The sequence below is a fragment of the Oncorhynchus masou genome, chromosome 18 (genome assembly GCF_036934945.1).
Source record: "Oncorhynchus masou masou isolate Uvic2021 chromosome 18, UVic_Omas_1.1, whole genome shotgun sequence".
Lineage (NCBI taxonomy): Eukaryota > Metazoa > Chordata > Actinopteri > Salmoniformes > Salmonidae > Oncorhynchus > Oncorhynchus masou.
The window spans coordinates 613,934-637,607 of NC_088229.1; the positions used below are offsets into that span (position 1 = coordinate 613,934).

General features: G+C 39.4%; 1 protein-coding gene across 3 annotated transcripts in view; it reads left to right on the plus strand.

The window, feature by feature from the left end:
* The first annotated feature begins 378 nt into the window (after positions 1–378).
* The window catches only part of tafazzin (tafazzin, phospholipid-lysophospholipid transacylase), a 78,447-nt gene continuing 55,151 nt past the window's right edge, over positions 379–23,674 (plus strand). Inside the window, exons 1-7 of one of the 3 annotated variants that reach the window (XM_064921961.1) lie at positions 379–1,023; positions 1,445–1,582; positions 4,688–4,816; positions 10,079–10,124; positions 13,290–13,375; positions 14,857–14,937; positions 15,011–15,052. In XM_064921961.1, the coding sequence (XP_064778033.1) occupies positions 1,474–1,582; positions 4,688–4,816; positions 10,079–10,124; positions 13,290–13,375; positions 14,857–14,937; positions 15,011–15,052 (493 nt within the window). In that variant the 5' untranslated portion in view covers positions 379–1,023; positions 1,445–1,473. Of the gene's footprint in view, positions 1,024–1,061; positions 1,168–1,444; positions 1,583–4,687; positions 4,817–10,078; positions 10,125–13,289; positions 13,376–14,856; positions 14,938–15,010; positions 15,053–23,674 lie in introns of those variants that run through there. The other 2 variants (XM_064921962.1, XM_064921963.1) reach the window with 2 other exon arrangements.

The following is a 23,674-nucleotide window of genomic DNA, read 5'->3' on the forward strand; positions in this document are numbered from 1 at the left end:
ATTCAGAGCCCTATGAAATCACACTACATATAGATTCTACCGACCCTACTTATACTGTGGCAGCCATAATGTTTTTTTTTCTCTATAAACCAATATGTACTCCATACAGAGTGATTCACACTGGATCATTTATAGGACCTTGTAACATGTTTTAACACCCACATTTAATGCAACTGTCACTTAAATATGAACAAATATGAATCATTGTTAATGTGAAGACAATTATTGTTCATATATCATTAATAAATACAGGTTATTGACATGTTTCTACTATTACGTGGGGGACTTTTAATTTGAAACATTTACGAAATTCCGTGACCTGGAAGTATTTTTCCAGTGTTGTTGACGAGACACTGATCATGATAACGCATAGTTTCTAAACCCTGAGGCGCAACATAGCAAGGCTTCCGGGAACGCTGGAGCAAAAGGCCAAACAGACCAGGCCGGGTTAGAGAAGTCAATGAGATTAGTGAAACATTCTTAATTAGTTGTTCATTTTCTGAAAATCTAAAAGGCACAACCTAGATTCGAGTTAATGTCTTAAGTAGTTTAACATGTTATTACTCCAACCTCATGAAAGTGACAAACTGACACGTTATCATTTTCGTCAAAAACAACTTTATATCAAAGGAGTGCCTCTGATTTGCGGCGTGCACATGCGCAGTTAGGCGCCAGGCGACCCTGAGACCAGATTCGTTGATTCTGCTCGCTAACGTCGCCATTACATCGCCTACAAGCGTGATCGGGGATTTCTATTGGAGAAACCGTTTCGGACTATCTTCATACTGTACTGTCTTTGATTATATATCAGGGGTGGAGATGGGATGAGGGGAAATGAAGGAACAGACGTCGTTTCAAAGCATCAATGAGTAGATGGAAGAAACACACAACAACCATCTGTTTACATCGATCCAGAAAGCTTAAATTCGTTCGCCGTAATGAACTACAGCTCCCACAAACCATTGCAGAATTAGCCTTTATCCGGGTTCTTCGAACTTGCTAGTTATCAGCTGAAAGCATAAGGTGAGGATGGGACTTAACTTTGATCACAAGTCATTACTACGCGGAGAAAAACAGTGCAGCCTTAGTATAAAACTGTCATATGAAACAAGATCCGTGTATTAAACTGCTTTTGAGTGTTAAAAAAAAGCTTTCACCTGGCAAAAAGTAGGCATTTTTTACTTGGACGGGAAGCTAGCTAGCAGAGACATGTGGAAAGCTGTGTTCTGTTGACAAACAATCCAAATCCATGAGTCTATGCCAATGATGTATGTTCTATGCATGCAATACTTCTATTCAATACTGCAAATGATTCCGCTAACTATTTAGCTTCCATTCTGCAGTGTTGAGAGTAGCTAATCTATACTGTCTGGTAGTTATGGTTATAAGATCGACCCGGTGGTATGTTTCTCATACTGTTCTCTGACCTGTGTGTGTGCGCCAGGTGGATGTGTGTTCCGTTGGTGAGCAGCGATGCCCCTGGAGGTGAAATGGCCGTTCCCACAGTGCCCGCAGCTGGCCTGGAAGGTGACCAGCACCCTGGTCATGGGCATGGTGGGCTCATACAGCTACTTCTGGACCAGTGAGTCACTACACGCTGGCTGCACCAGCACCCTGGACAAAATATCGAAATAGTTTTTTTGTTTTGGCTAGATATTGCAATTATGAATTGCGATTTTCAAAGACTTGGGTTAAACTTGGTCAAATCAAGTGTCAGGATAGAGAACATCTTCTACAATGAGATCATATGAATGAATAAATCAAATCGAATTGTATTTGTCACATGAGCCGAATACAACAGGACCTTAGAGTGAAATGCTAACTGAATACAAAACCAAATGAAACAAATAATTTCCAACATTGTTATAGGCTACATATAATAGATAAGATTATTACACCTACATATTACATTTGGTATTTTTTTCATGATCATCAAAATATAGTGTGCTATAAGTGCAGCAGTTATTAATTCATTAACTAATACCATTATGACTTCCTATTTGACCATTTATGAGTTCTTAAATAATAATTAATCAAAATGTATTCAGGTAGCCATTGGCTGCAGATTGAATAGGAAGCATATGATTGTGTAATTATGTATAAATAGGCTCAATCATTATTATAATGGAAATTATAAGTCAAAGTGCCTTAACATGTAACACGTAGCCTGCTGACTATGTCCAACACGTTGGACTCTGGTCCAGTCATTCAACGCGACATGTTTCAACTTATAATTCATTTTATTATACAGTGTAGGGATGGCGACTTATTTGTGAGATGGAATCTTGTATATCCAGCCTTTGAATGATCTTCTTGCAGTAGTCTTTGTTGATTGTGTAAACAGGAACCATGACTTTGGCTATGTGATAGGTTATAGCCTCTGTGATTTCTGTGTGTCTACGGGATGTTGTTTTGGTAGGGCGGTACACTTGAAAACCCATCGGCGGTCAGTGCCTGTTTAATGTACATGGCTGGTTGTGGCTGAGGGGCTCTGCTGCTCTTGGGCACTTTTTTATTTGTATTTTTACCATGCAATCGTTGTAATGTAGTGGATGTTTATTGTTCAAACGATTAAGTACATGTGTTGTCTCCACTACTCTGAGGCACTTTTTGCACTCGGTTGACATGGGTTTTCCTGTAGCTGAAATACTGTCATACCACTGAAGATCCTTCTTTGGCACCAAATCAACGTTCTCCTTAGCAGCACACATGTTTCTGACAATCACGAGGGAAAGACACAGAGTTCCTGAACCTCATACTGTTCTGTATTTGGTAAAGCCCCTTCTCTCCACACCAGCATCTAACTGAGGTGTAAAGCCCCTTCTCTCCACACCAGCATCTGAGGTATAAAGCCCCTTCTCTCCTCACCAGCATCTAACTGAGGTGTAAAGCCCCTTCTGTCCTCACCAGCATCTAACTGAGGTGTAAAGCCCCTTCTCTCCTCACCAGCATCTGAGGTATAAAGCCCCTTCTCTCCTCACCAGCATCTGAGGTATAAAGCCCCTTCTCTCCTCACCAGCATCTGAGGTATAAAGCCCCTTCTCTCCTCACCAGCATCTGAGGTATAAAGCCCCTTCTCTCCTCACCAGCATCTGAGGTATAAAGCCCCTTCTCTCCTCACCAGCATCTGAGGTATAAAGCCCCTTCTCTCCTCACCAGCATCTAACTGAGGTGTAAAGCCCCTTCTCTCCTCACCAGCATCTGAGGTATAAAGCCCCTTCTCTCCTCACCAGCATCTGAGGTGTAAAGCCCCTTCTCTCCTCACCAGCATCTGAGGTGTAAAGCCCCTTCTCTCCTCACCAGCATCTGAGGTATAAAGCCCCTTCTCTCCTCACCAGCATCTGAGGTATAAAGCCCCTTCTCTCCTCACCAGCATCTGAGGTATAAAGCCCCTTCTCTCCTCACCAGCATCTGAGGTATAAAGCCCCTTCTCTCCTCACCAGCATCTGAGGTATAAAGCCCCTTCTCTCCTCACCAGCATCTGAGGTATAAAGCCCCTTCTCTCCTCACCAGCATCTGAGGTATAAAGCCCCTTCTCTCCTCACCAGCATCTGAGGTATAAAGCCCCTTCTCTCCTCACCAGCATCTGAGGTATAAAGCCCCTTCTCTCCTCACCAGCATCTGAGGTATAAAGCCCCTTCTCTCCTCACCAGCATCTAACTGAGGTGTAAAGCCCCTTCTCTCCTCACCAGCATCGGAGGTGTAAAGCCCCTTCTCTCCTCACCAGCATCTGAGGTATAAAGCCCCTTCTCTCCTCACCAGCATCTCACTGAGGTGTAAAGCCCTTTCTCTCCTCACCAGCATCTGAGGTGTAAAGCCCCTTCTCTCCTCACCAGCATCTAACTGAGGTGTAAAGCCCCATCTCTCCTCACCAGCATCTCACTGAGGTGTAAAGCCCCATCTCTCCTCACCAGCATCTCACTGAGGTGTAAATCCCCATCTCTCCTCACCAGCATCTCACTGAGGTGTAAAGCCCATTCTCTCCTCACCAGCATCTCACTGAGGTGTAAAGCCCCATCTCTCCTCACCAGCATCTCACTGAGGTGTAAAGCCCATTCTCTCCTCACCAGCATCTGTGGTGTTAAGCCCCTTCTCTCCTTACCAACATCTAACTGCGTGCTCTTGCGAATTAAAATGTTTATTTTATTTTTCTGTTAATTTACCAGGTAAGTTGACTGAGAACACGTTCTCATTTGCAGCAACGACTTGGGGAATAGATACAGGGGAGAGGAGGGGGATGAATGTGCCAATTGTAAGCTGGGGATTATTAGATGACCATGATGGTTTGAGGGCCAGATTGGGAATTTAGCCAGGACACCGGGATTAACACCCTTCTTACGATAAGTGCCATTGCATCTTTAATGACCTCAGAGAGTCAGGACACCCGTTTAACGTCCCATCCGAAAGACTGCACCCTACACAGTGTCCCCAATCACTGCTCTGAGGCATTGGGATATTTTTTTAGACCAGAGGAAAGAGTGCCTCCAACTGGCCCTCCAACACCACTTCCAGCAGCATCTGGTCTCCCATCCAGGGACCGACCAGGACCAACCCTACTTAGCTTCAGAAGCAAGCCAGCAGTGGTATGCAGGGTGGTATCCTGTATGCAGGGTGACATGCTATGCAGCGTGAATTCGATTAATCGTGCCACCCTAACACACTCTTTCTCTCTGTTCTCTCCCTCTAGAGTATCTGAACTGTATCACGGTTCATAATCAGGATGTTCTATTTGACCTGATAGACCAACGTCCACCTGACACACCCCTCATCACACTGTCCAATCACCAGTCCTGTATGGACGACCCACACCTCTGGGGTAAGGACACACACATTACGATGGAGTGATTCCATATGAAACCCGGACAAAAAAAGGCAGTGGAGGATTTTCACCAAATGTAGTCCATAGAATGGTCCTTTGGGGGAAGGATTGTTGACATATATTTCACATTTGTATCTAAAAACATAATTGAGAAATAATTGATCAAAGTTGGAGATTTTGGCCTTACAATGCCTTCTGTTTTTCATTTTTTTGTGTGTGTGTTACAGCCTGAATTTAAAATGGATTAAAAACATGTTTGTGTCACTGGCCTACACACAATACCCCATAATGTCAAAGTGGAATTATGTTTTTTGAAATGTTCACAAATTAATAAAACAATGAAAAGCTGAAAGGTCTTGAGACTTAAGTATTCAACCCCTTTCTTATTTATAAATACGTTTGAGTAAAGATTTGCTTAACAAGTCACATAATAACTTGCATGAATCACTCTGTGTGCAATAATAGTATTTAACATGATATCTTTATGACTACCTCATCTCTGTACCCCACATATACAATTTTCTGTGAGGTCCCTCAGTCAGAGTCAATTTCAAACACAGATTCAACCACAAAGACCAGTGAGGTTTTCCAATACCTCACAAAGAAGGGCATCTATTGGTAGATGGGGAAAAAAAGCAGACATTGAATATCCTTTTGTGCATGGTGAAGTTATTAATTACACTCTGGATGGTGTATCACTACCTCCAGTCACTACAAAGACACAGGCGTCCCTCCTAACCCAGTTGCCGAAGAGGAAGGAAACCACTCAGGGATTTCACCATGAGGCCAATGGTGACTTTAAAACAGTTACAGTGTTTAATGGCTGTGATAGGAGAAAACTGAGGATGGATCAACAACATTGTAGTTGCTCCACAATACTGACATAAATGACAGAGTGAAAAGAAGGAAGTCTGTACAGAATACAACTATAACAAATCATGCATCCTGTTTGCAACAAGGCAATAAAGTAATACTGCAAAAAATGTGACAAAGAAATTAACTGTCCTGAATACAAAGTGTTATGTTTGGGGCAAACACAACACATCACTGAGTAACACTCTTCATATTTTCGAGAGTGGTGGTGGCTGCATCATGTTATGGGTATGCTTGTCATCGGCAAGGACTAAGTAGTTTTTTTTAGGATAAAAATAAATTAAATTTGAGCTAAGCACAAAATCCTAGAGGAAAACCTGGTCCAGTCTGCTTTCCAGCAGTCACTGGGAGACCAATTCACCTATCAGCAGGACAATAACCTAAAACACAAGGCCAAGACAACATTGAATGTTCCTGAGTGGCCTAGTTACAGTTTTGACTGAAATCTGCTTGAACATCTATTTCAAGACTTGAAAATGGCTGTCCAGCAATGATCAACAACCAACTTGACAGAGATTGAAGAATTTTGGAAACAATGAGCAAATATTGTAAAATCCAGGTATGGAAAGATCTTAGACTTTCCTAGAAAGACTCACAGACTGCCAAATGTGATTCTAACATATTGAATCAGGGTTGAATACTTATCTAATCAATATAGTGTTTTTTAAATATTTTTTACAAATGTTAGAATTGTTAGAAGTTGGTGTTACTCTTCAACAACCCAAACAGGAAGATCACAACAGTGACTCAACCCACTCAAGTGATGCACCCCTCCGAGGGACGGTATGAAAGAGCCCTCGTAAGCCAGTGACTCAGCCCCTGTAATAGGGTTAGAGGCAGAGAATCCCAGTGGAAAGAGGGGAACCGGCCAGGCAGAGACAGCAAGGGCGGTTTGTTGCTCCAGAGCCTTTCCGTTCACCTTCCCACTCCTGGGCCAGACTACACTCAATCATATGACCCACTGAAGAGATGAGTCTTCAGTAAAGACTTAAAGGTTGAGACCGAGTTTGCGTCTCTTACATGGGTAGGCAGACCATTCCATAAAAATGGAGCTCTATAGGAGAAAGCCCTGCCTCCAGCTGTTTGCTTAGAAATTCTAGGGACAATTAGGAGGCCTGCGTCTTGTGACCGTAGCGTACGTGTAGGTATGTACGGCAGGACCAAATCAGAGAGATAGGTTGGAGCAAGCCCATGGAATGCTTTGTAGGTTAGCAGTAAAACCTTGAAAGCAGCCCTTGCCTTGACAGGAAGCCAGTGTAGAGAGGCTAGCACTGGAGTAATATGATATTTTTTTTTGGTTCTAGTCAGGATTCTAGCAGCTGTATTTAGCACTAACTGAAGTTGATTTAGTGCTTTGTCTGGGTCGCCGCAAATTAGAGCATTGCAGTAGTCTAACCTAGAAGTGACAAAAGCATGGATTAATTTTTCTGCATCATTTTTGGACAAAGTTTCAGATTTTTGCAATGTTACGTAGATGGAAAAAAGCTGTCCTTGAATCAGTCTTGATATGTTCTTCAAAAGAGAGATCAGGGTCCAGAGTAACGCAGAGGTCCTTCACAGTTTTATTTGAGACGACTGTACAACAATTAAGATTAATTGTCAGATTCAACAGAAGATCTCTTTGTTTATTGGGACCTAGAACAAGCATCTCTGTTTTGTCCGAGTTTAAAAGTAGAACGTTTGCAACCATCCACTTCCTTATGTCTGAAACACAGGCTTCTAGCGAGGGCAATTTTGGGGCTTCACCATGTTTCATTGAAATGTACAGCTGTGTGTCATCCGCATAGCAGTGAAAGTTAACATTATGTTTTCGAATGACATCCCCAAGAGGTAAAATATATAGTGAAAACAATAGTGGTCCTAAAACAGAACCTTGAGGAACACCGAAATTTACAGTTGATTTGTCAGAGGACAAACCATTCACAGAGAGAAACTAAACCAGGCCAGAACTTGTCCGTGTAGACCAATTTGGGTTTCCAATCTCTCCAAAAGAATGTGGTGATCGATGGTATCAAATGCAGCACTAAGGTCTAGCAGCACGAGGACAGATGCAGAGCCTCGGTCTGATGGCATTAAAAGGTAATTTACCACCTTCACAAGTGCCGTCTCAGTGCTATGATGGGGTCTAAAACCAGACTGAAGCATTTCGTATACATTGTTTGTCTTCAGGAAAGCAGTGAGTTGCTGTGCAACAGCCTTTTCTAATTTTTTTGAGAGAAGATTCGATATAGGCCGATAGTTTTTTTTATATTTTCTGGTTCAAGGTTTGGCTTTTTCAAGAGAGGCTTTATTACTGCCACTTTTAGTGAGTTTGGTACACATCCGGTGGATAGAGAGCCGTTTATTATGTTCAACATAGGAGGGCCAAGCACAGGAAGCAGCTCTTTCAGGAGTTTAGTTGGAATAGGGTCCAGTAAGCAGCTTGAAGGTTTAGAGGCCATGATTATTTTCATCATTGTGTCAAGAGATATAGTATTAAAAAGCTTGAGTGTCTCTCTTGATCCTCTTGGTCCTGGCAGAGTTGTGCAGACTCAGGACAACTGAGCTTTGAAGGAATACGCAGATGTAAAGAGGAGTCTGTAATTTGCTTTCTAATAATCATGATCTTTTCCTCAAAGAAGTTCAATAATTTATTACTGCTAAAGTGAAAGCCATCCTCTCTTGGGGAATGCTGCTTTTTAGTTAGCTTTGCGACAGTATCAAAAATAAATTTTGGATTGTTCTTACTTTCCTCAATTAAGATGGAAAAATAGGATGATCGAGCAGCAGTAAGGGCTCTTCGGTACTGCACGGTACTGTCTTTCCAAGCTAGTCGGAAGACTTCCAGTTTGGTGTGGCGCCATTTCCGTTCCAATTTTCTGGAAGCTTGCTTCAGAGCTCGGGTATTTTCTGTCTACCAGGGAGCTAGTTTCTTATGAGGAATGTTTTTAGTTTTTAGGGGTGCAACTGCATCTAGGGTATTGCGCAAGGTTAAATTGAGTTCCTCAGTTAGGTGGTTAACTGATTTTTGTCCTTTGGTGTCCTTGGGTAGGCAGAGGGAGTCTGGAAGGGCATCAAGGAATCTTTGTGTTGTCTGTGAATTTATAGCACCACTTTTGATGTTCCTTGTTTGGGGTCTGAACAGATTATTTGTTGCAATTGCAAACGTAATAAAATGGTGCTTTGATAGTCCAGGATTATGAGGAAAAACATTAAGATCCACAACATTTATTCCATGGGACAAAACTAGGTCCAGAGTATGACTGTGACAGTGAGTAGGTCCAGAGACATTTTGGACAAAACCCACTGAGTCGATGATGACTCCGAAAGCCTTTTGGAGTGGGTCTGTGGACTTTTCCATGTGAATATTAAAGTCACCAAAAATCAGAATATTATCTGCTATGACTACAAGGTCCGATAGGAATTCAGGGAACTCAGTGAGGAACGCTGTATATGGCCCAGGAGGCCTGTAAACAGTAGCTATAAAAAGTGATTGAGTAGGCTACATAGATTTCATGACTAGCAGCTCAGAAGACAAAAATGTCTTCTTTTTCTTTGTAAATTGAAATTTGCTATCGTAAATGTTAGCAACACCTCCGCCTTTGAGGGATGCACGGGGGATATGGTCACTACTGTAGCCAGGAGGTGAGGCCTCATTTAACACAGTAAATTCATCAGATTATGATCAGTGATTAGTTCATTGACTATAATTGCCTTTGAAGTAAGGATCTAACATTAAGTAGCCCCATTTTGAGATGTGAGGTATCATGATGTCTTTCAATAATGACAGGAATGGAGGAGGTCTTTATCCTAGTGAGATTGCTAAGGCGAACACCGCCATGTTTAGTTTTGCCCAACCTAGGTCGAGGCACAGACACGGTCTCAATGGGGATAGCTGAGCTGACTACGCTGACTGTGCTGGTGGCAGACTCCACTATGCTGGCAGGCTGGCTAACAGCCTGCTGCCTGGCCTGCACCCTATTTCATTATACAAGGGCACATGTTATTAATCAGTGACTGAGATTTCACCCTGCGTGATATTCACTTCCGGACTTGGAAAGTGCTCAAAGCGTTGTAGAACGCCTCTCTGAATAACGGCCGTTGGTTTTGGCTTAACTGTGTTGGGGAAAAGAAAGATGTGACCCAGCATAGTATCCCACCACATCCTGCAAATCACCAGCAGAGGGCGACCGTTTAGAATCCATTTCCCATCCACTCTTTTGGGAATGCTTACGAATTGGATCAGAAGTGTCAAAGTAACAGAGACCCCACTCTAGATCTTTGCCCGTAGAGTATATAATTTGCAACAATATATTGAAAACTTTGTCAAATCCAAGATGGTATATTTTCAATATTGATGTTTATATTTTTAAACATTCCCTCTCCTCTCTTCTCTCTCTCCAACAGGAGTTCTGAGACTCAGACACCTCTGGAGCTTCAACAAGATGCGCTGGTGAGTGATGCTGTTTATTAAGTGTCCATCACTCATGTTTTTATTGTTGTTGTGGGGCTTGAGAAGAAAAACCAGCCACTTAAATCTTTGATCCTCTTCTTTAGCACACTAATCCACTTACACCGTTTAAGCTAGAAACGCCGTTCAAACGTGCATACTGGTCTCACTTGAGTTGCTTGTGATATATTTTCTCTATTCTAAATCTCCCCAGTGTGACATCATCACTGACTACATGATATAAAAAATACATTTAGAAATCTATATTATTCAATTATTGCACCCACACTGCACGCATGCAACAACAAGTGGGCTAAAATAGAGGTCAGTTCTATTTGTGAAGCAGATCGCGCTGCAAGTCCTGCCTCTCCCATCTCCTCATTGGTTTATAGAAGCAGGTACCCACATGCCATCTCCTCATTGGTTATACCCATGTGGGTGACAGAAAGACGAACGAGGTCAGTGGCGGTAATGCACCTACTTTATGAAAGTTGCCAATCACAATATAAAGTCAAGAGAAGAAAAGGCCTGGAAGGAAGAGAGACCGAGAAACGATTCGGTTGAATGTTTTATGTGTGGATTCATTGGCGGAGTAGAGGACCTGCATTTCAGGTAAAATAACAACTCAATGTTTATATCCCAGGACAAATAAGCTAGCAAGTGCAAGCTAGCTAGCTAAATTGCCATAAATGTTTAATGCTTTTCGACCTGTCCCCAAATGAATGTAATTGGTTCAGAGTTTGTTTTGATATTTTAACCTGCGTGTCGTGATCGCGTCTGGTGTGGGGGGACAAAATAAATGTGTGCACGATGGCGCACGCGCGATTCGGGTTCCATGTTAGACAAACCGAGCATATGAAATCTTCCTCGACTTCTCTGCTTTTAAAATCTGACTGCAGAACAGAAATGTTATGATAAAAAGTTCCCACTGTTTTAGTAAATGAATCAACAACATTTTCTGTAACTTTTTCGAAACAACTGACATTGTTAGCACCAACAAGACAAAAAGTTAGTGTGTGACATTTGTCTACTTCTCTGCCATTCAATGTACGGAACGAAAATACACGGATCTAACGGTACAGCAGTATTCTTAGGATGTCTGGTGTGAACCGCTCTCTTGAGGTCATACCACAGCATCTCAATGGGGTTGAGGTCATACCACAGCATCTCAATGGGGTTGAGGTCATACCACAGCATCTCAATGGGGTTGAGGTCAGGACACTGCATCTCAATGGGGTTGAGGTCATACCACAGCATCTCAATGGGGTTGAGGTCAGAACTCTGACTAGGCCACTCCAAAAGGCATATTTTCTTCTGTTGAAGCCATTCTGTTTTCTGTGTTTTGGGTTGTTGTCCTGTTGCATCACCCAACTTCGGTTGAGCTTAAATTGGCGGACAGATAGCCTTACATTCTCCTGCAAAATGTCTGGATAAACTTGGAAATTCATTTTTCCGTCGATGATAGCAAGCTGTCCTGGCCCTGAGGCAGCAAAGCAGCCCCAAACCATGATGCTTCCTCCTCCATACTTTACTGTTGGGATGAGGTTTTGATGTTGGTCTGCTGTGTCTCTTTTTCTACACACAGTGTTGTGTGTTCCTTCCAAACAACTCACCTATAGTTTCGTCTGTCCACAGAATATTTTGCCAGTAGCGATGTGGAACATCCAGGTGCTCTTTTGCGAACTTCAGACGTGAAGCAATATTTTTTTGGACAGCAGTGGCTTCATCCGTGGTGTCCTCCCATGAACACTCTTCTTGTTTAGTGTTTTACGTATCGTAGACTCGTCAGAGATGTTTGCATGTTCCAGAGATTTCTGTAAGTCTTTAGCTAACACTCCAGGATTCTTCTTAACCTCATAGAACATTCTGCACTGTGCTCTTGCAGTCATCTTTGCAGGACGGCCACTCCTAGGGAGAGTAGCAACAGTGCTGAACTTTCTCAATTTATAAACACAGCAGCAGCTACTCTTCCTGGGGTTTATTATGGATCCCCATCAGTTCCTTCCAAAGCAGCAGCTACTCTTCCTGGGGATCTGGCAGTTATATAATTTAAAAAACATTACAATACATTTTTTACAGAATTCACAAAACATTGTGTGCCTTCAGTCTTCAAATCTAATTTCACTGCTTGGATCAGTTACCTGATGTGGAATAGAGTTCCATGTAGTCATGGCTCTATGTAGTACTGTGGAATAGAGTTCCATGTGGTCATGGCTCTATGTAGTACTGTGGAATAGAGTTCCATGTAGCCATGGCTCTATGTAGTACTGTGGAATAGAGTTCCATGTAGTCATGGCTCTATGTAGTACTGTGGAATAGAGTTCCATGTAGTCATGTCTCTATGTAGTACTGTGGAATAGAGTTCCATGTAGTCATGGCTCTATGTAGTACTGTGGAATAGAGTTCCATGTAGTCATGTCTCTATGTAGTGCTGTGGAATAGAGTTCCATGTAGTCATGGCTCTATGTAGTACTGTGGAATAGAGTTCCATGTGGTCATGGCTCTATGTAGTACTGTGGAATAGAGTTCCATGTAGTCGTGGCTCTATGTAGTACTGTGTGCCTCCCATAGTCTGTTCTGGACTTGGGGACTGTGAAGAGACCTCTGGTGGCATGTCTTGTGGGGTATGTATGGGTGTCTGAGCTGTGTGCTAGTCGTTTAAACAGACAGCTTGGTACCTTCAGCTTGTCAACACCTATTACATTAAGCTAGAGACACCAAACCAACTTTCCCATGTTCAGGCTATCCTAACCTCTAATAACTCACCAACAGTAACTCTTGGACTGTTCAAGCTAGAGACACCAAACCAACTCTCCCATGTTCAGGCTATCCTAACCTCTAATAACTCACCAACAGTAACTCTTGGACTGTTCTGCTAGACACCAAACCAACTTTCCCATGTTCAGGATATAATATCCTATCAATCAATCGATTGTTCACCAGCTAGCATGCACCCCACATTTTCTTCATGAAATGTACTTTTCTAGTTTTTTTTTACTTCAGTTGGATGAATTGTGTGTGTCAGTCTGGTTTCTGATTGGACACTATGTGATCTGTCTGGTTTGTTATTGGACAGAACGTGATCTGTCCGGTTTCTGTTTGGAAAGTGTGTGTGGCTGTCTTGTCTGATTGGACAGTATGTGATCTGTCTGGTTTCTGATTGGACAGGACTCCGGCTGCGTCGGACATCTGTTTCACCACAGAGTTACACTCCAGATTCTTCAGCAGAGGGAAGTGTATTCCCGTCTGCAGAGGTGAGGATGGGAGGCAGAGGGGGAGGGACTGTGGGGCACAGGAGATTGGTGGCACCTTCATTTGGGAGGACATGCTCAGATTTCTTACCAGTCACAAATGTATTACTATTAAGAGGTAATGTGATATTTTTTGTGGTATTTTGTTTTCATTTCAATTTTCGTTACCGCGGTAACGTGACGAGTCATGTTTGTGCCTGTGAGATTGAGAGTCCGACTAGTACCAGTGTTTTTAAAAATATATATTCATATTTTTATATTAACCCTTTCTACCCTTGACTTTTTCCTCTTCAGAAGACAAAAATAGCCTTTTGTTTTTACAGCTTTTTTGTTACATTAGAAAGTATTCAGAGCCCTTGACTTTTTCCACATTTTGTTATGTTGCACAATAATTCTAAATTGGAATAAAAATATAGATTTATTCTCATCAATCTACACAAAATAATGACAAAGCGAATTCAGACCCTTTGCTATGAGACCTGAAATTGAGCTCAGGTGCTTCCTGCTTCCATTGATCATCCTTGAGATGTTTCTACAACTTGATTGGAGTCCACCTGTGGTAAATTCAATTGATTGGACATGTTTTGGAAAGGCACACACCTGTCTATATAAGTGCATGTCTGAGCTAAAACCAAGCCATGAGGTCGAAGGAATTCAGCAATCGGGGGAGAAGGACCCGATGGTCACTCTGACAGAGCTCCAGAGTTTCTCTGTGGAGATGGGAGAAGCTTCCAGAAGGACAACCATCTCTGCAGCACTCCACCAATCACGCGTATATGGTAGTGGCCAGACGGAAGCCACTCCTCAGTAAAAGGCACATGACAGCCCGCTTGGAGTTTGCCAAAATGCACCTAAAAGACTCTAAGTCCATGAGAAACAAGATTCAATGGTCTGAAGAAATACATTTTTAACTCTTTGGCCTTAATGCCAAGTGTCACATCTGGAGGAAACCTGGCATCATCCCTACAGTGAAGCATGGTGGTGGCAGCTTCATGCTGTGGGAATGTTTTTCAGCAGCAGGGACTGGAAGACTAGTCAGAATCAAGGAAAAGATAAACGGAGCGAAGAACAGAGAGATCCTTGATGAAAACTTGCCCCAGAGCGCTCAGGACCTCAGACTGGGGAGAAGGTTCCTCTTCTAACAGGACAACGACCCTAAGCACACAGCCAAGACAACGCAGGAGTGGCTTCGGGACAAGTCTTTGCTTGTCCTTGAGTGGCCCAGCCAGAGTCTGGACTTGAACCTGATCGAACATCTCTGGAGAGACCTGAAAATAGCTGTGCAACGACGCTCCCCATCCAACCTGACAGAGCATGAGAGGATCTGCAGAGAAGAATGGGATAAACTCCCCAAATACAGGTGTGCCAAGCTTGTAGCATCATACCCAAGAAGACTGGAGGCTGTAATGTTTTTCTTTGCTAAGAGGTGTGCTTGTCTCTCCATGTGTTTCTCTTTTATATATTGGTGTGCCTGTGTCTCCTAGGTGATGGGGTGTATCAGAAAGGCATGGACTTTATTCTGGAGAAGCTGAATGGAGGAGACTGGGTACACATCTTCCCTGAGGGTACGATCTCTCTCGCTCTGTGTGCTATAGGGGGAAAGTCCTCTACTGAAACTGAAACTCTCTTTTCTCTCAGGGAAAGTCAACATGACTGAGGAGTTTATACGGTTGAAATGGGGTGAGTTACCTAGATGTGTCTGTTTGTCTTCCTGTGTGTCAGTACTAAAGCTCAGGGGTGCAAAGTCGTCACTTTTCGGCAATATTTGCCGTTTTGATCTCAAAATAGGTCATCCACATGAATCGTGAAGATCCATAAAAAACATGTTTGGGAGGTTATAAAGGAGAGGCCCAGAGTGGATCACCCGTTGTGGGATCACTACCTTCTCTCACCAGAGTGGATCACCCGTTGTGGGATCACTACCTTCTCTCACCAGAGTGGATCACCCGTTGTGGGATCACTACCTTCTCTCACCAGAGTGGATCACCCGTTGTGGGATCACTACCTTCTCTCACCAGAGTGGATCACCCGTTGTGGGATCACTACCTTCTCTCACCAGAGTGGATCACCCGTTGTGGGATCACTACCTTCTCTCACCAGAGTGGATCACCCGTTGTGGGATCACTACCTTCTCTCACCAAGCTAATGACTGAGCACAGAATGCTTCCTACAAATAGAATATCAGAGTTCAGAATGAGAACATCAGAGTGATGTCATAGGTCCTACCAGAGTGATGTCATGTCAGAATGAGAACATCAGAGTGATGTCATAGGTCCTACCAGAGTGATGTCATATCAGAATAAGAATATCAGAGTGATATCATGTCAGAATGAGAATATCAGAGTGATGTCATATCAGAGTGATGTCATGTCATATGAGAATATCAGACTGATGTCATATGAGAATATCAGAGTGATATCAGAGTCATGTCATATCAAAATGAGAATACCAGAGTGATATATTATATATTACTGCATTATATATCACTGCACTGTTGGAGCTAGAAACACAATCATTATATATTACTGACTGTTGGAGCTAGAAACACAATCATTATATATTACTGCACTGTTGGAGCTAGAAACACAATCATTATATATTACTGACTGTTGGAGCTACTGTAGAAACACAATCATTACATATTACTGACTGTTTGAGCTAGAAACACAATCATTATATATTACTGACTGTTGGAGCTAGAAACACAATCATTATATATTACTGACTGTTGGAGCTAGAAACACAATCATTATATATTACTGACTGTTGGAGCTACTGTAGAAACACAATCATTATATATTACTGACTGTTGGAGCTAGAAACACAATCATTATAAATTACTGACTGTTGGAGCTAGAAACACAATCATTATATATTACTGCACTGTTGGAGCTAGAAACACAATCATTATATATTACTGACTGTTGGAGCTACTGTAGAAACACAATCATTATATATTACTGACTGTTGGAGCTAGAAACACAATCATTATAAATTACTGACTGTTGGAGCTAGAAACACAATCATTACATATTACTGACTGTTTGAGCTAGAAACACAATCATTATATATTACTGACTGTTGGAGCTAGAAACACAATCATTACATATTACTGACTGTTGGAGCTAGAAACACAATCATTATATATTACTGACTGTTGGAGCTAGAAACACAATCATTATATATTACTGACTGTTGGAGCTAGAAACACAATCATTATATATTACTGACTGTTGGAGCTACAGTAGAAACACAATCATTATATATTACTGACTGTTGGAGCTACAGTAGAGACACAATCATTATATATTACTGACTGTTGGAGCTACAGTAGAGACACAATCATTATATATTACTGACTGTTGGAGCTACTGTAGAAACACAATCATTATATATTACTGACTGTTGGAGCTGGAAACACAATCATTATATATTACTGACTGTTGGAGCTACAGTAGAAACACAATCATTATATATTACTGACTGTTGGAGCTACTGTAGAAACACAATCATTATATATTACTGACTGTTGGAGCTACAGTAGAAACACAATCATTATATATTACTGACTGTTGTAGCTACAGTAGAAACACAATCATTATATATTACTGACTGTTGGAGCTACTGTAGAAACACAATCATTATATATTACTGACTGTTGGAGCTAGAAACACAATCATTATATATTACTGACTGTTGGAGCTACAGTAGAAACACAATCATTATATACTACTGACTGTTGGAGCTACTGTAGAAACACAATCATTATATATTACTGACTGTTGGAGCTAGAAACACAATCATATATTACTGACTGTTGGAGCTACTGTAGAAACACAATCATTATATATTACTGACTGTTGGAGCTACTGTAGAAACACAATCATTATATATTACTGACTGTTGGAGCTACAATAGAAACACAATCATTATATATTACTCACTGTTGGAGCTACTGTAGAAACACAATCATTATATATTACTGACTGTTGGAGCTAGAAACACAATCATTATATATTACTGACTGTTGGAGCTACTGTAGAAACACAATCATTATATATTACTGACTGTTGGAGCTACTGTAGAAACACAATCATTATATATTACTGACTGTTGGAGCTACTGTAGAAACACAATCATTATATATTACTGACTGTTGGAGCTACTGTAGAAACACAATCATTACATATTACTGACTGTTGGAGCTAGAAACACAATCATATATTACTGACTGTTGGAGCTACTGTAGAAACACAATCATTACATATTACTGACTGTTGGAGCTAGAAACACAATCATTATATATTACTGACTGTTGGAGCTAGAAACACAATCATTATATATTACTGACTGTTGTAGCTACAGTAGAAACACAATCATTATATATTACTGACTGTTGGAGCTACTGTAGAAACACAATCATTATATATTACTGACTGTTGGAGCTACTGTAGAAACACAACCATTATATATTACTGACTGTTGGAGCTAGAAACACAATCATTATATATTACTGACTGTTGGAGCTACAGTAGAAACACAATCATTATATATTACTGACTGTTGGAGCTACTGTAGAAACACAATCATATATTACTGACTGTTGGAGCTACAGTAGAAACACAATCATTATATATTACTGACTGTTGGAGCTAGAAACACAATCATTATATATTACTGACTGTTGGAGCTACAGTAGAAACACAATCATTATATATTACTGACTGTTGGAGCTACTGTAGAAACACAATCATTATATATTACTGACTGTTGGAGCTAGAAACACAATCATCATATATTACTGACTGTTGGAGCTACAGTAGAAACACAATCATTATATATTACTGACTGTTGGAGCTAGAAACACAATCATCATATATTACTGACTGTTGGAGCTACAGTAGAAACACAATCATTATATATTACTGACTGTTGGAGCTAGAAACACAATCATCATATATTACTGACTGTTGGAGCTACAGTAGAAACACAATCATTATATATTACTGACTGTTGGAGCTAGAAACACAATCATTATAAATTACTGACTGTTGGAGCTAGAAACACAATCATTATATATTACTGCACTGTTGGAGCTAGAAACACAATCATTATATATTACTGACTGTTGGAGCTACTGTAGAAACACAATCATTACATATTACTGACTGTTTGAGCTAGAAACACAATCATTATATATTACTGACTGTTGGAGCTAGAAACACAATCATTATATATTACTGACTGTTGGAGCTAGAAACACAATCATTATATATTACTGACTGTTGGAGCTACAGTAGAAACACAATCATTATATATTACTGACTGTTGGAGCTACAGTAGAGACACAATCATTATATATTACTGACTGTTGGAGCTACAGTAGAGACACAATCATTATATATTACTGACTGTTGGAGCTACTGTAGAAACACAATCATTATATATTACTGACTGTTGGAGCTGGAAACACAATCATTATATATTACTGACTGTTGGAGCTACAGTAGAAACACAATCATTATATATTACTGACTGTTGGAGCTACTGTAGAAACACAATCATTATATATTACTGACTGTTGGAGCTACAGTAGAAACACAATCATTATATATTACTGACTGTTGGAGCTACAGTAGAAACACAATCATTATATATTACTGACTGTTGGAGCTACAGTAGAAACACAATCATTATATATTACTGACTGTTGGAGCTACTGTAGAAACACAATCATTATATATTACTGACTGTTGGAGCTAGAAACACAATCATTATATATTACTGACTGTTGGAGCTACAGTAGAAACACAATCATTATATATTACTGACTGTTGGAGCTACTGTAGAAACACAATCATTATATATTACTGACTGTTGGAGCTAGAAACACAATCATATATTACTGACTGTTGGAGCTACTGTAGAAACACAATCATTATATATTACTGACTGTTGGAGCTACTGTAGAAACACAATCATTATATATTACTGACTGTTGGAGCTACAATAGAAACACAATCATTATATATTACTCACTGTTGGAGCTACTGTAGAAACACAATCATTATATATTACTGACTGTTGGAGCTAGAAACACAATCATTATATATTACTGACTGTTGGAGCTACTGTAGAAACACAATCATTATATATTACTGACTGTTGGAGCTACTGTAGAAACACAATCATTATATATTACTGACTGTTGGAGCTACTGTAGAAACACAATCATATATTACTGACTGTTGGAGCTACAGTAGAAACACAATCATTATATATTACTGACTGTTGGAGCTAGAAACACAATCATTATATATTACTGACTGTTGGAGCTACAGTAGAAACACAATCATTATATATTACTGACTGTTGGAGCTACTGTAGAAACACAATCATTATATATTACTGACTGTTGGAGCTAGAAACACAATCATCATATATTACTGACTGTTGGAGCTACAGTAGAAACACAATCATTATATATTACTGACTGTTGGAGCTAGAAACACAATCATCATATATTACTGACTGTTGGAGCTACAGTAGAAACACAATCATTATATATTACTGACTGTTGGAGCTAGAAACACAATCATTATAAATTACTGACTGTTGGAGCTAGAAACACAATCATTATATATTACTGCACTGTTGGAGCTAGAAACACAATCATTATATATTACTGACTGTTGGAGCTACTGTAGAAACACAATCATTACATATTACTGACTGTTTGAGCTAGAAACACAATCATTATATATTACTGACTGTTGGAGCTAGAAACACAATCATTATATATTACTGACTGTTGGAGCTAGAAACACAATCATTATATATTACTGACTGTTGGAGCTACAGTAGAAACACAATCATTATATATTACTGACTGTTGGAGCTACAGTAGAGACACAATCATTATATATTACTGACTGTTGGAGCTACAGTAGAGACACAATCATTATATATTACTGACTGTTGGAGCTACTGTAGAAACACAATCATTATATATTACTGACTGTTGGAGCTGGAAACACAATCATTATATATTACTGACTGTTGGAGCTACAGTAGAAACACAATCATTATATATTACTGACTGTTGGAGCTACTGTAGAAACACAATCATTATATATTACTGACTGTTGGAGCTACAGTAGAAACACAATCATTATATATTACTGACTGTTGGAGCTACAGTAGAAACACAATCATTATATATTACTGACTGTTGGAGCTACAGTAGAAACACAATCATTATATATTACTGACTGTTGGAGCTACTGTAGAAACACAATCATTATATATTACTGACTGTTGGAGCTAGAAACACAATCATTATATATTACTGACTGTTGGAGCTACAGTAGAAACACAATCATTATATATTACTGACTGTTGGAGCTACTGTAGAAACACAATCATTATATATTACTGACTGTTGGAGCTAGAAACACAATCATATATTACTGACTGTTGGAGCTACTGTAGAAACACAATCATTATATATTACTGACTGTTGGAGCTACTGTAGAAACACAATCATTATATATTACTGACTGTTGGAGCTACAATAGAAACACAATCATTATATATTACTCACTGTTGGAGCTACTGTAGAAACACAATCATTATATATTACTGACTGTTGGAGCTAGAAACACAATCATTATATATTACTGACTGTTGGAGCTACTGTAGAAACACAATCATTATATATTACTGACTGTTGGAGCTACTGTAGAAACACAATCATTATATATTACTGACTGTTGGAGCTACTGTAGAAACACAATCATTATATATTACTGACTGTTGGAGCTACTGTAGAAACACAATCATTACATATTACTGACTGTTGGAGCTAGAAACACAATCATATATTACTGACTGTTGGAGCTACTGTAGAAACACAATCATTACATATTACTGACTGTTGGAGCTAGAAACACAATCATTATATATTACTGACTGTTGGAGCTAGAAACACAATCATTATATATTACTGACTGTTGTAGCTACAGTAGAAACACAATCATTATATATTACTGACTGTTGGAGCTACTGTAGAAACACAATCATTATATATTACTGACTGTTGGAGCTACTGTAGAAACACAATCATTATATATTACTGACTGTTGGAGCTACTGTAGAAACACAATCATATATTACTGACTGTTGGAGCTACAGTAGAAACACAATCATTATATATTACTGACTGTTGGAGCTAGAAACACAATCATTATATATTACTGACTGTTGGAGCTACAGTAGAAACACAATCATTATATATTACTGACTGTTGGAGCTACTGTAGAAACACAATCATTATATATTACTGACTGTTGGAGCTAGAAACACAATCATCATATATTACTGACTGTTGGAGCTACAGTAGAAACACAATCATTATATATTACTGACTGTTGGAGCTAGAAACACAATCATTATATATTACTGACTGTTGGAGCTACAGTAGAAACACAATCATTATATATTACTGACTGTTGGAGCTAGAAACACAATCATTATATATTACTGACTGTTGGAGCTACAGTAGAAACACAATCATTATATATTACTGACTGTTGGAGCTAGAAACACAATCATTATATATTACTGACTGTTGGAGCTAGAAACACAATCATTATATATTACTGACTGTTGGAGCTACTGTAGAAACACAATCATTATATATTACTGACTGTTGGAGCTACTGTAGAAACACAATCATTATATATTACTGACTGTTGGAGCTAGAAACACAATCATTATATATTACTGACTGTTGGAGCTACTGTAGAAACACAATCAATATATACTTCTGACTGTTGGAGCTAGAAACACAATCATTATATATTACTGACTGTTGGAGCTAGAAACACAATCATTATATATTACTGACTGTTGTGGCTAGAAACACAATCATTATATATTACTGACTGTTGGAGCTAGAAACACAATCATTATATATTACTGACTGTTGGAGCTACTGTAGAAACACAATCATTATATATTACTGACTGTTGGAGCTACTGTAGAAACACAATCATTATATATTACTGACTGTTGGAGCTACTGTAGAAACACAATCATTATATATCACTGACTGTTGGAGCTACTGTAGAAACACAATCATTATATATTAATGACTGTTGGAGCTAGAAACACAATCATTATATATTACTGACTGTTGGAGCTACTGTAGAAACACAATCATTATATATTACTGACTGTTGGAGCTACTGTAGAAACACAATCATTATATATTACTGACTGTTGGAGCTACTGTAGAAACACAATCATTATATATTACTGACTGTTGGAGCTAGAAACACAATCATTATATATTACTGACTGTTGGAGCTAGAAACACAATCATTATATATTACTGACTGTTGGGGCTAGAAACACAATCATTATATATTACTGACTGTTGGAGCTAGAAACACAATCATTATATATTACTGACTGTTGGAGCTACAGTAGAAACACAATCATTAAATATTACTGACTGTTGGAGCTAGAAACACAATCATTATATATTACTGACTTTTGGAGCTACTGTAGAAACACAATCATTATATATTACTGACTGTTGGAGCTACTGTAGAAACACAATCATTATATATTACTGACTGTTGGAGCTACAATAGAAACACAATCATTATATATTACTCACTGTTGGAGCTACTGTAGAAACACAATCATTATATATTACTGACTGTTGGAGCTAGAAACACAATCATTATATATTACTGACTGTTGGAGCTACTGTAGAAACACAATCATTATATATTACTGACTGTTGGAGCTACTGTAGAAACACAATCATTATATATTACTGACTGTTGGAGCTACTGTAGAAACACAATCATTATATATTACTGACTGTTGGAGCTACTGTAGAAACACAATCATTACATATTACTGACTGTTGGAGCTAGAAACACAATCATATATTACTGACTGTTGGAGCTACTGTAGAAACACAATCATTACATATTACTGACTGTTGGAGCTAGAAACACAATCATTATATATTACTGACTGTTGGAGCTAGAAACACAATCATTATATATTACTGACTGTTGTAGCTACAGTAGAAACACAATCATTATATATTACTGACTGTTGGAGCTACTGTAGAAACACAATCATTATATATTACTGACTGTTGGAGCTACTGTAGAAACACAATCATTATATATTACTGACTGTTGGAGCTACAGTAGAAACACAATCATTATATATTACTGACTGTTGGAGCTAGAAACACAATCATTATATATTACTGAC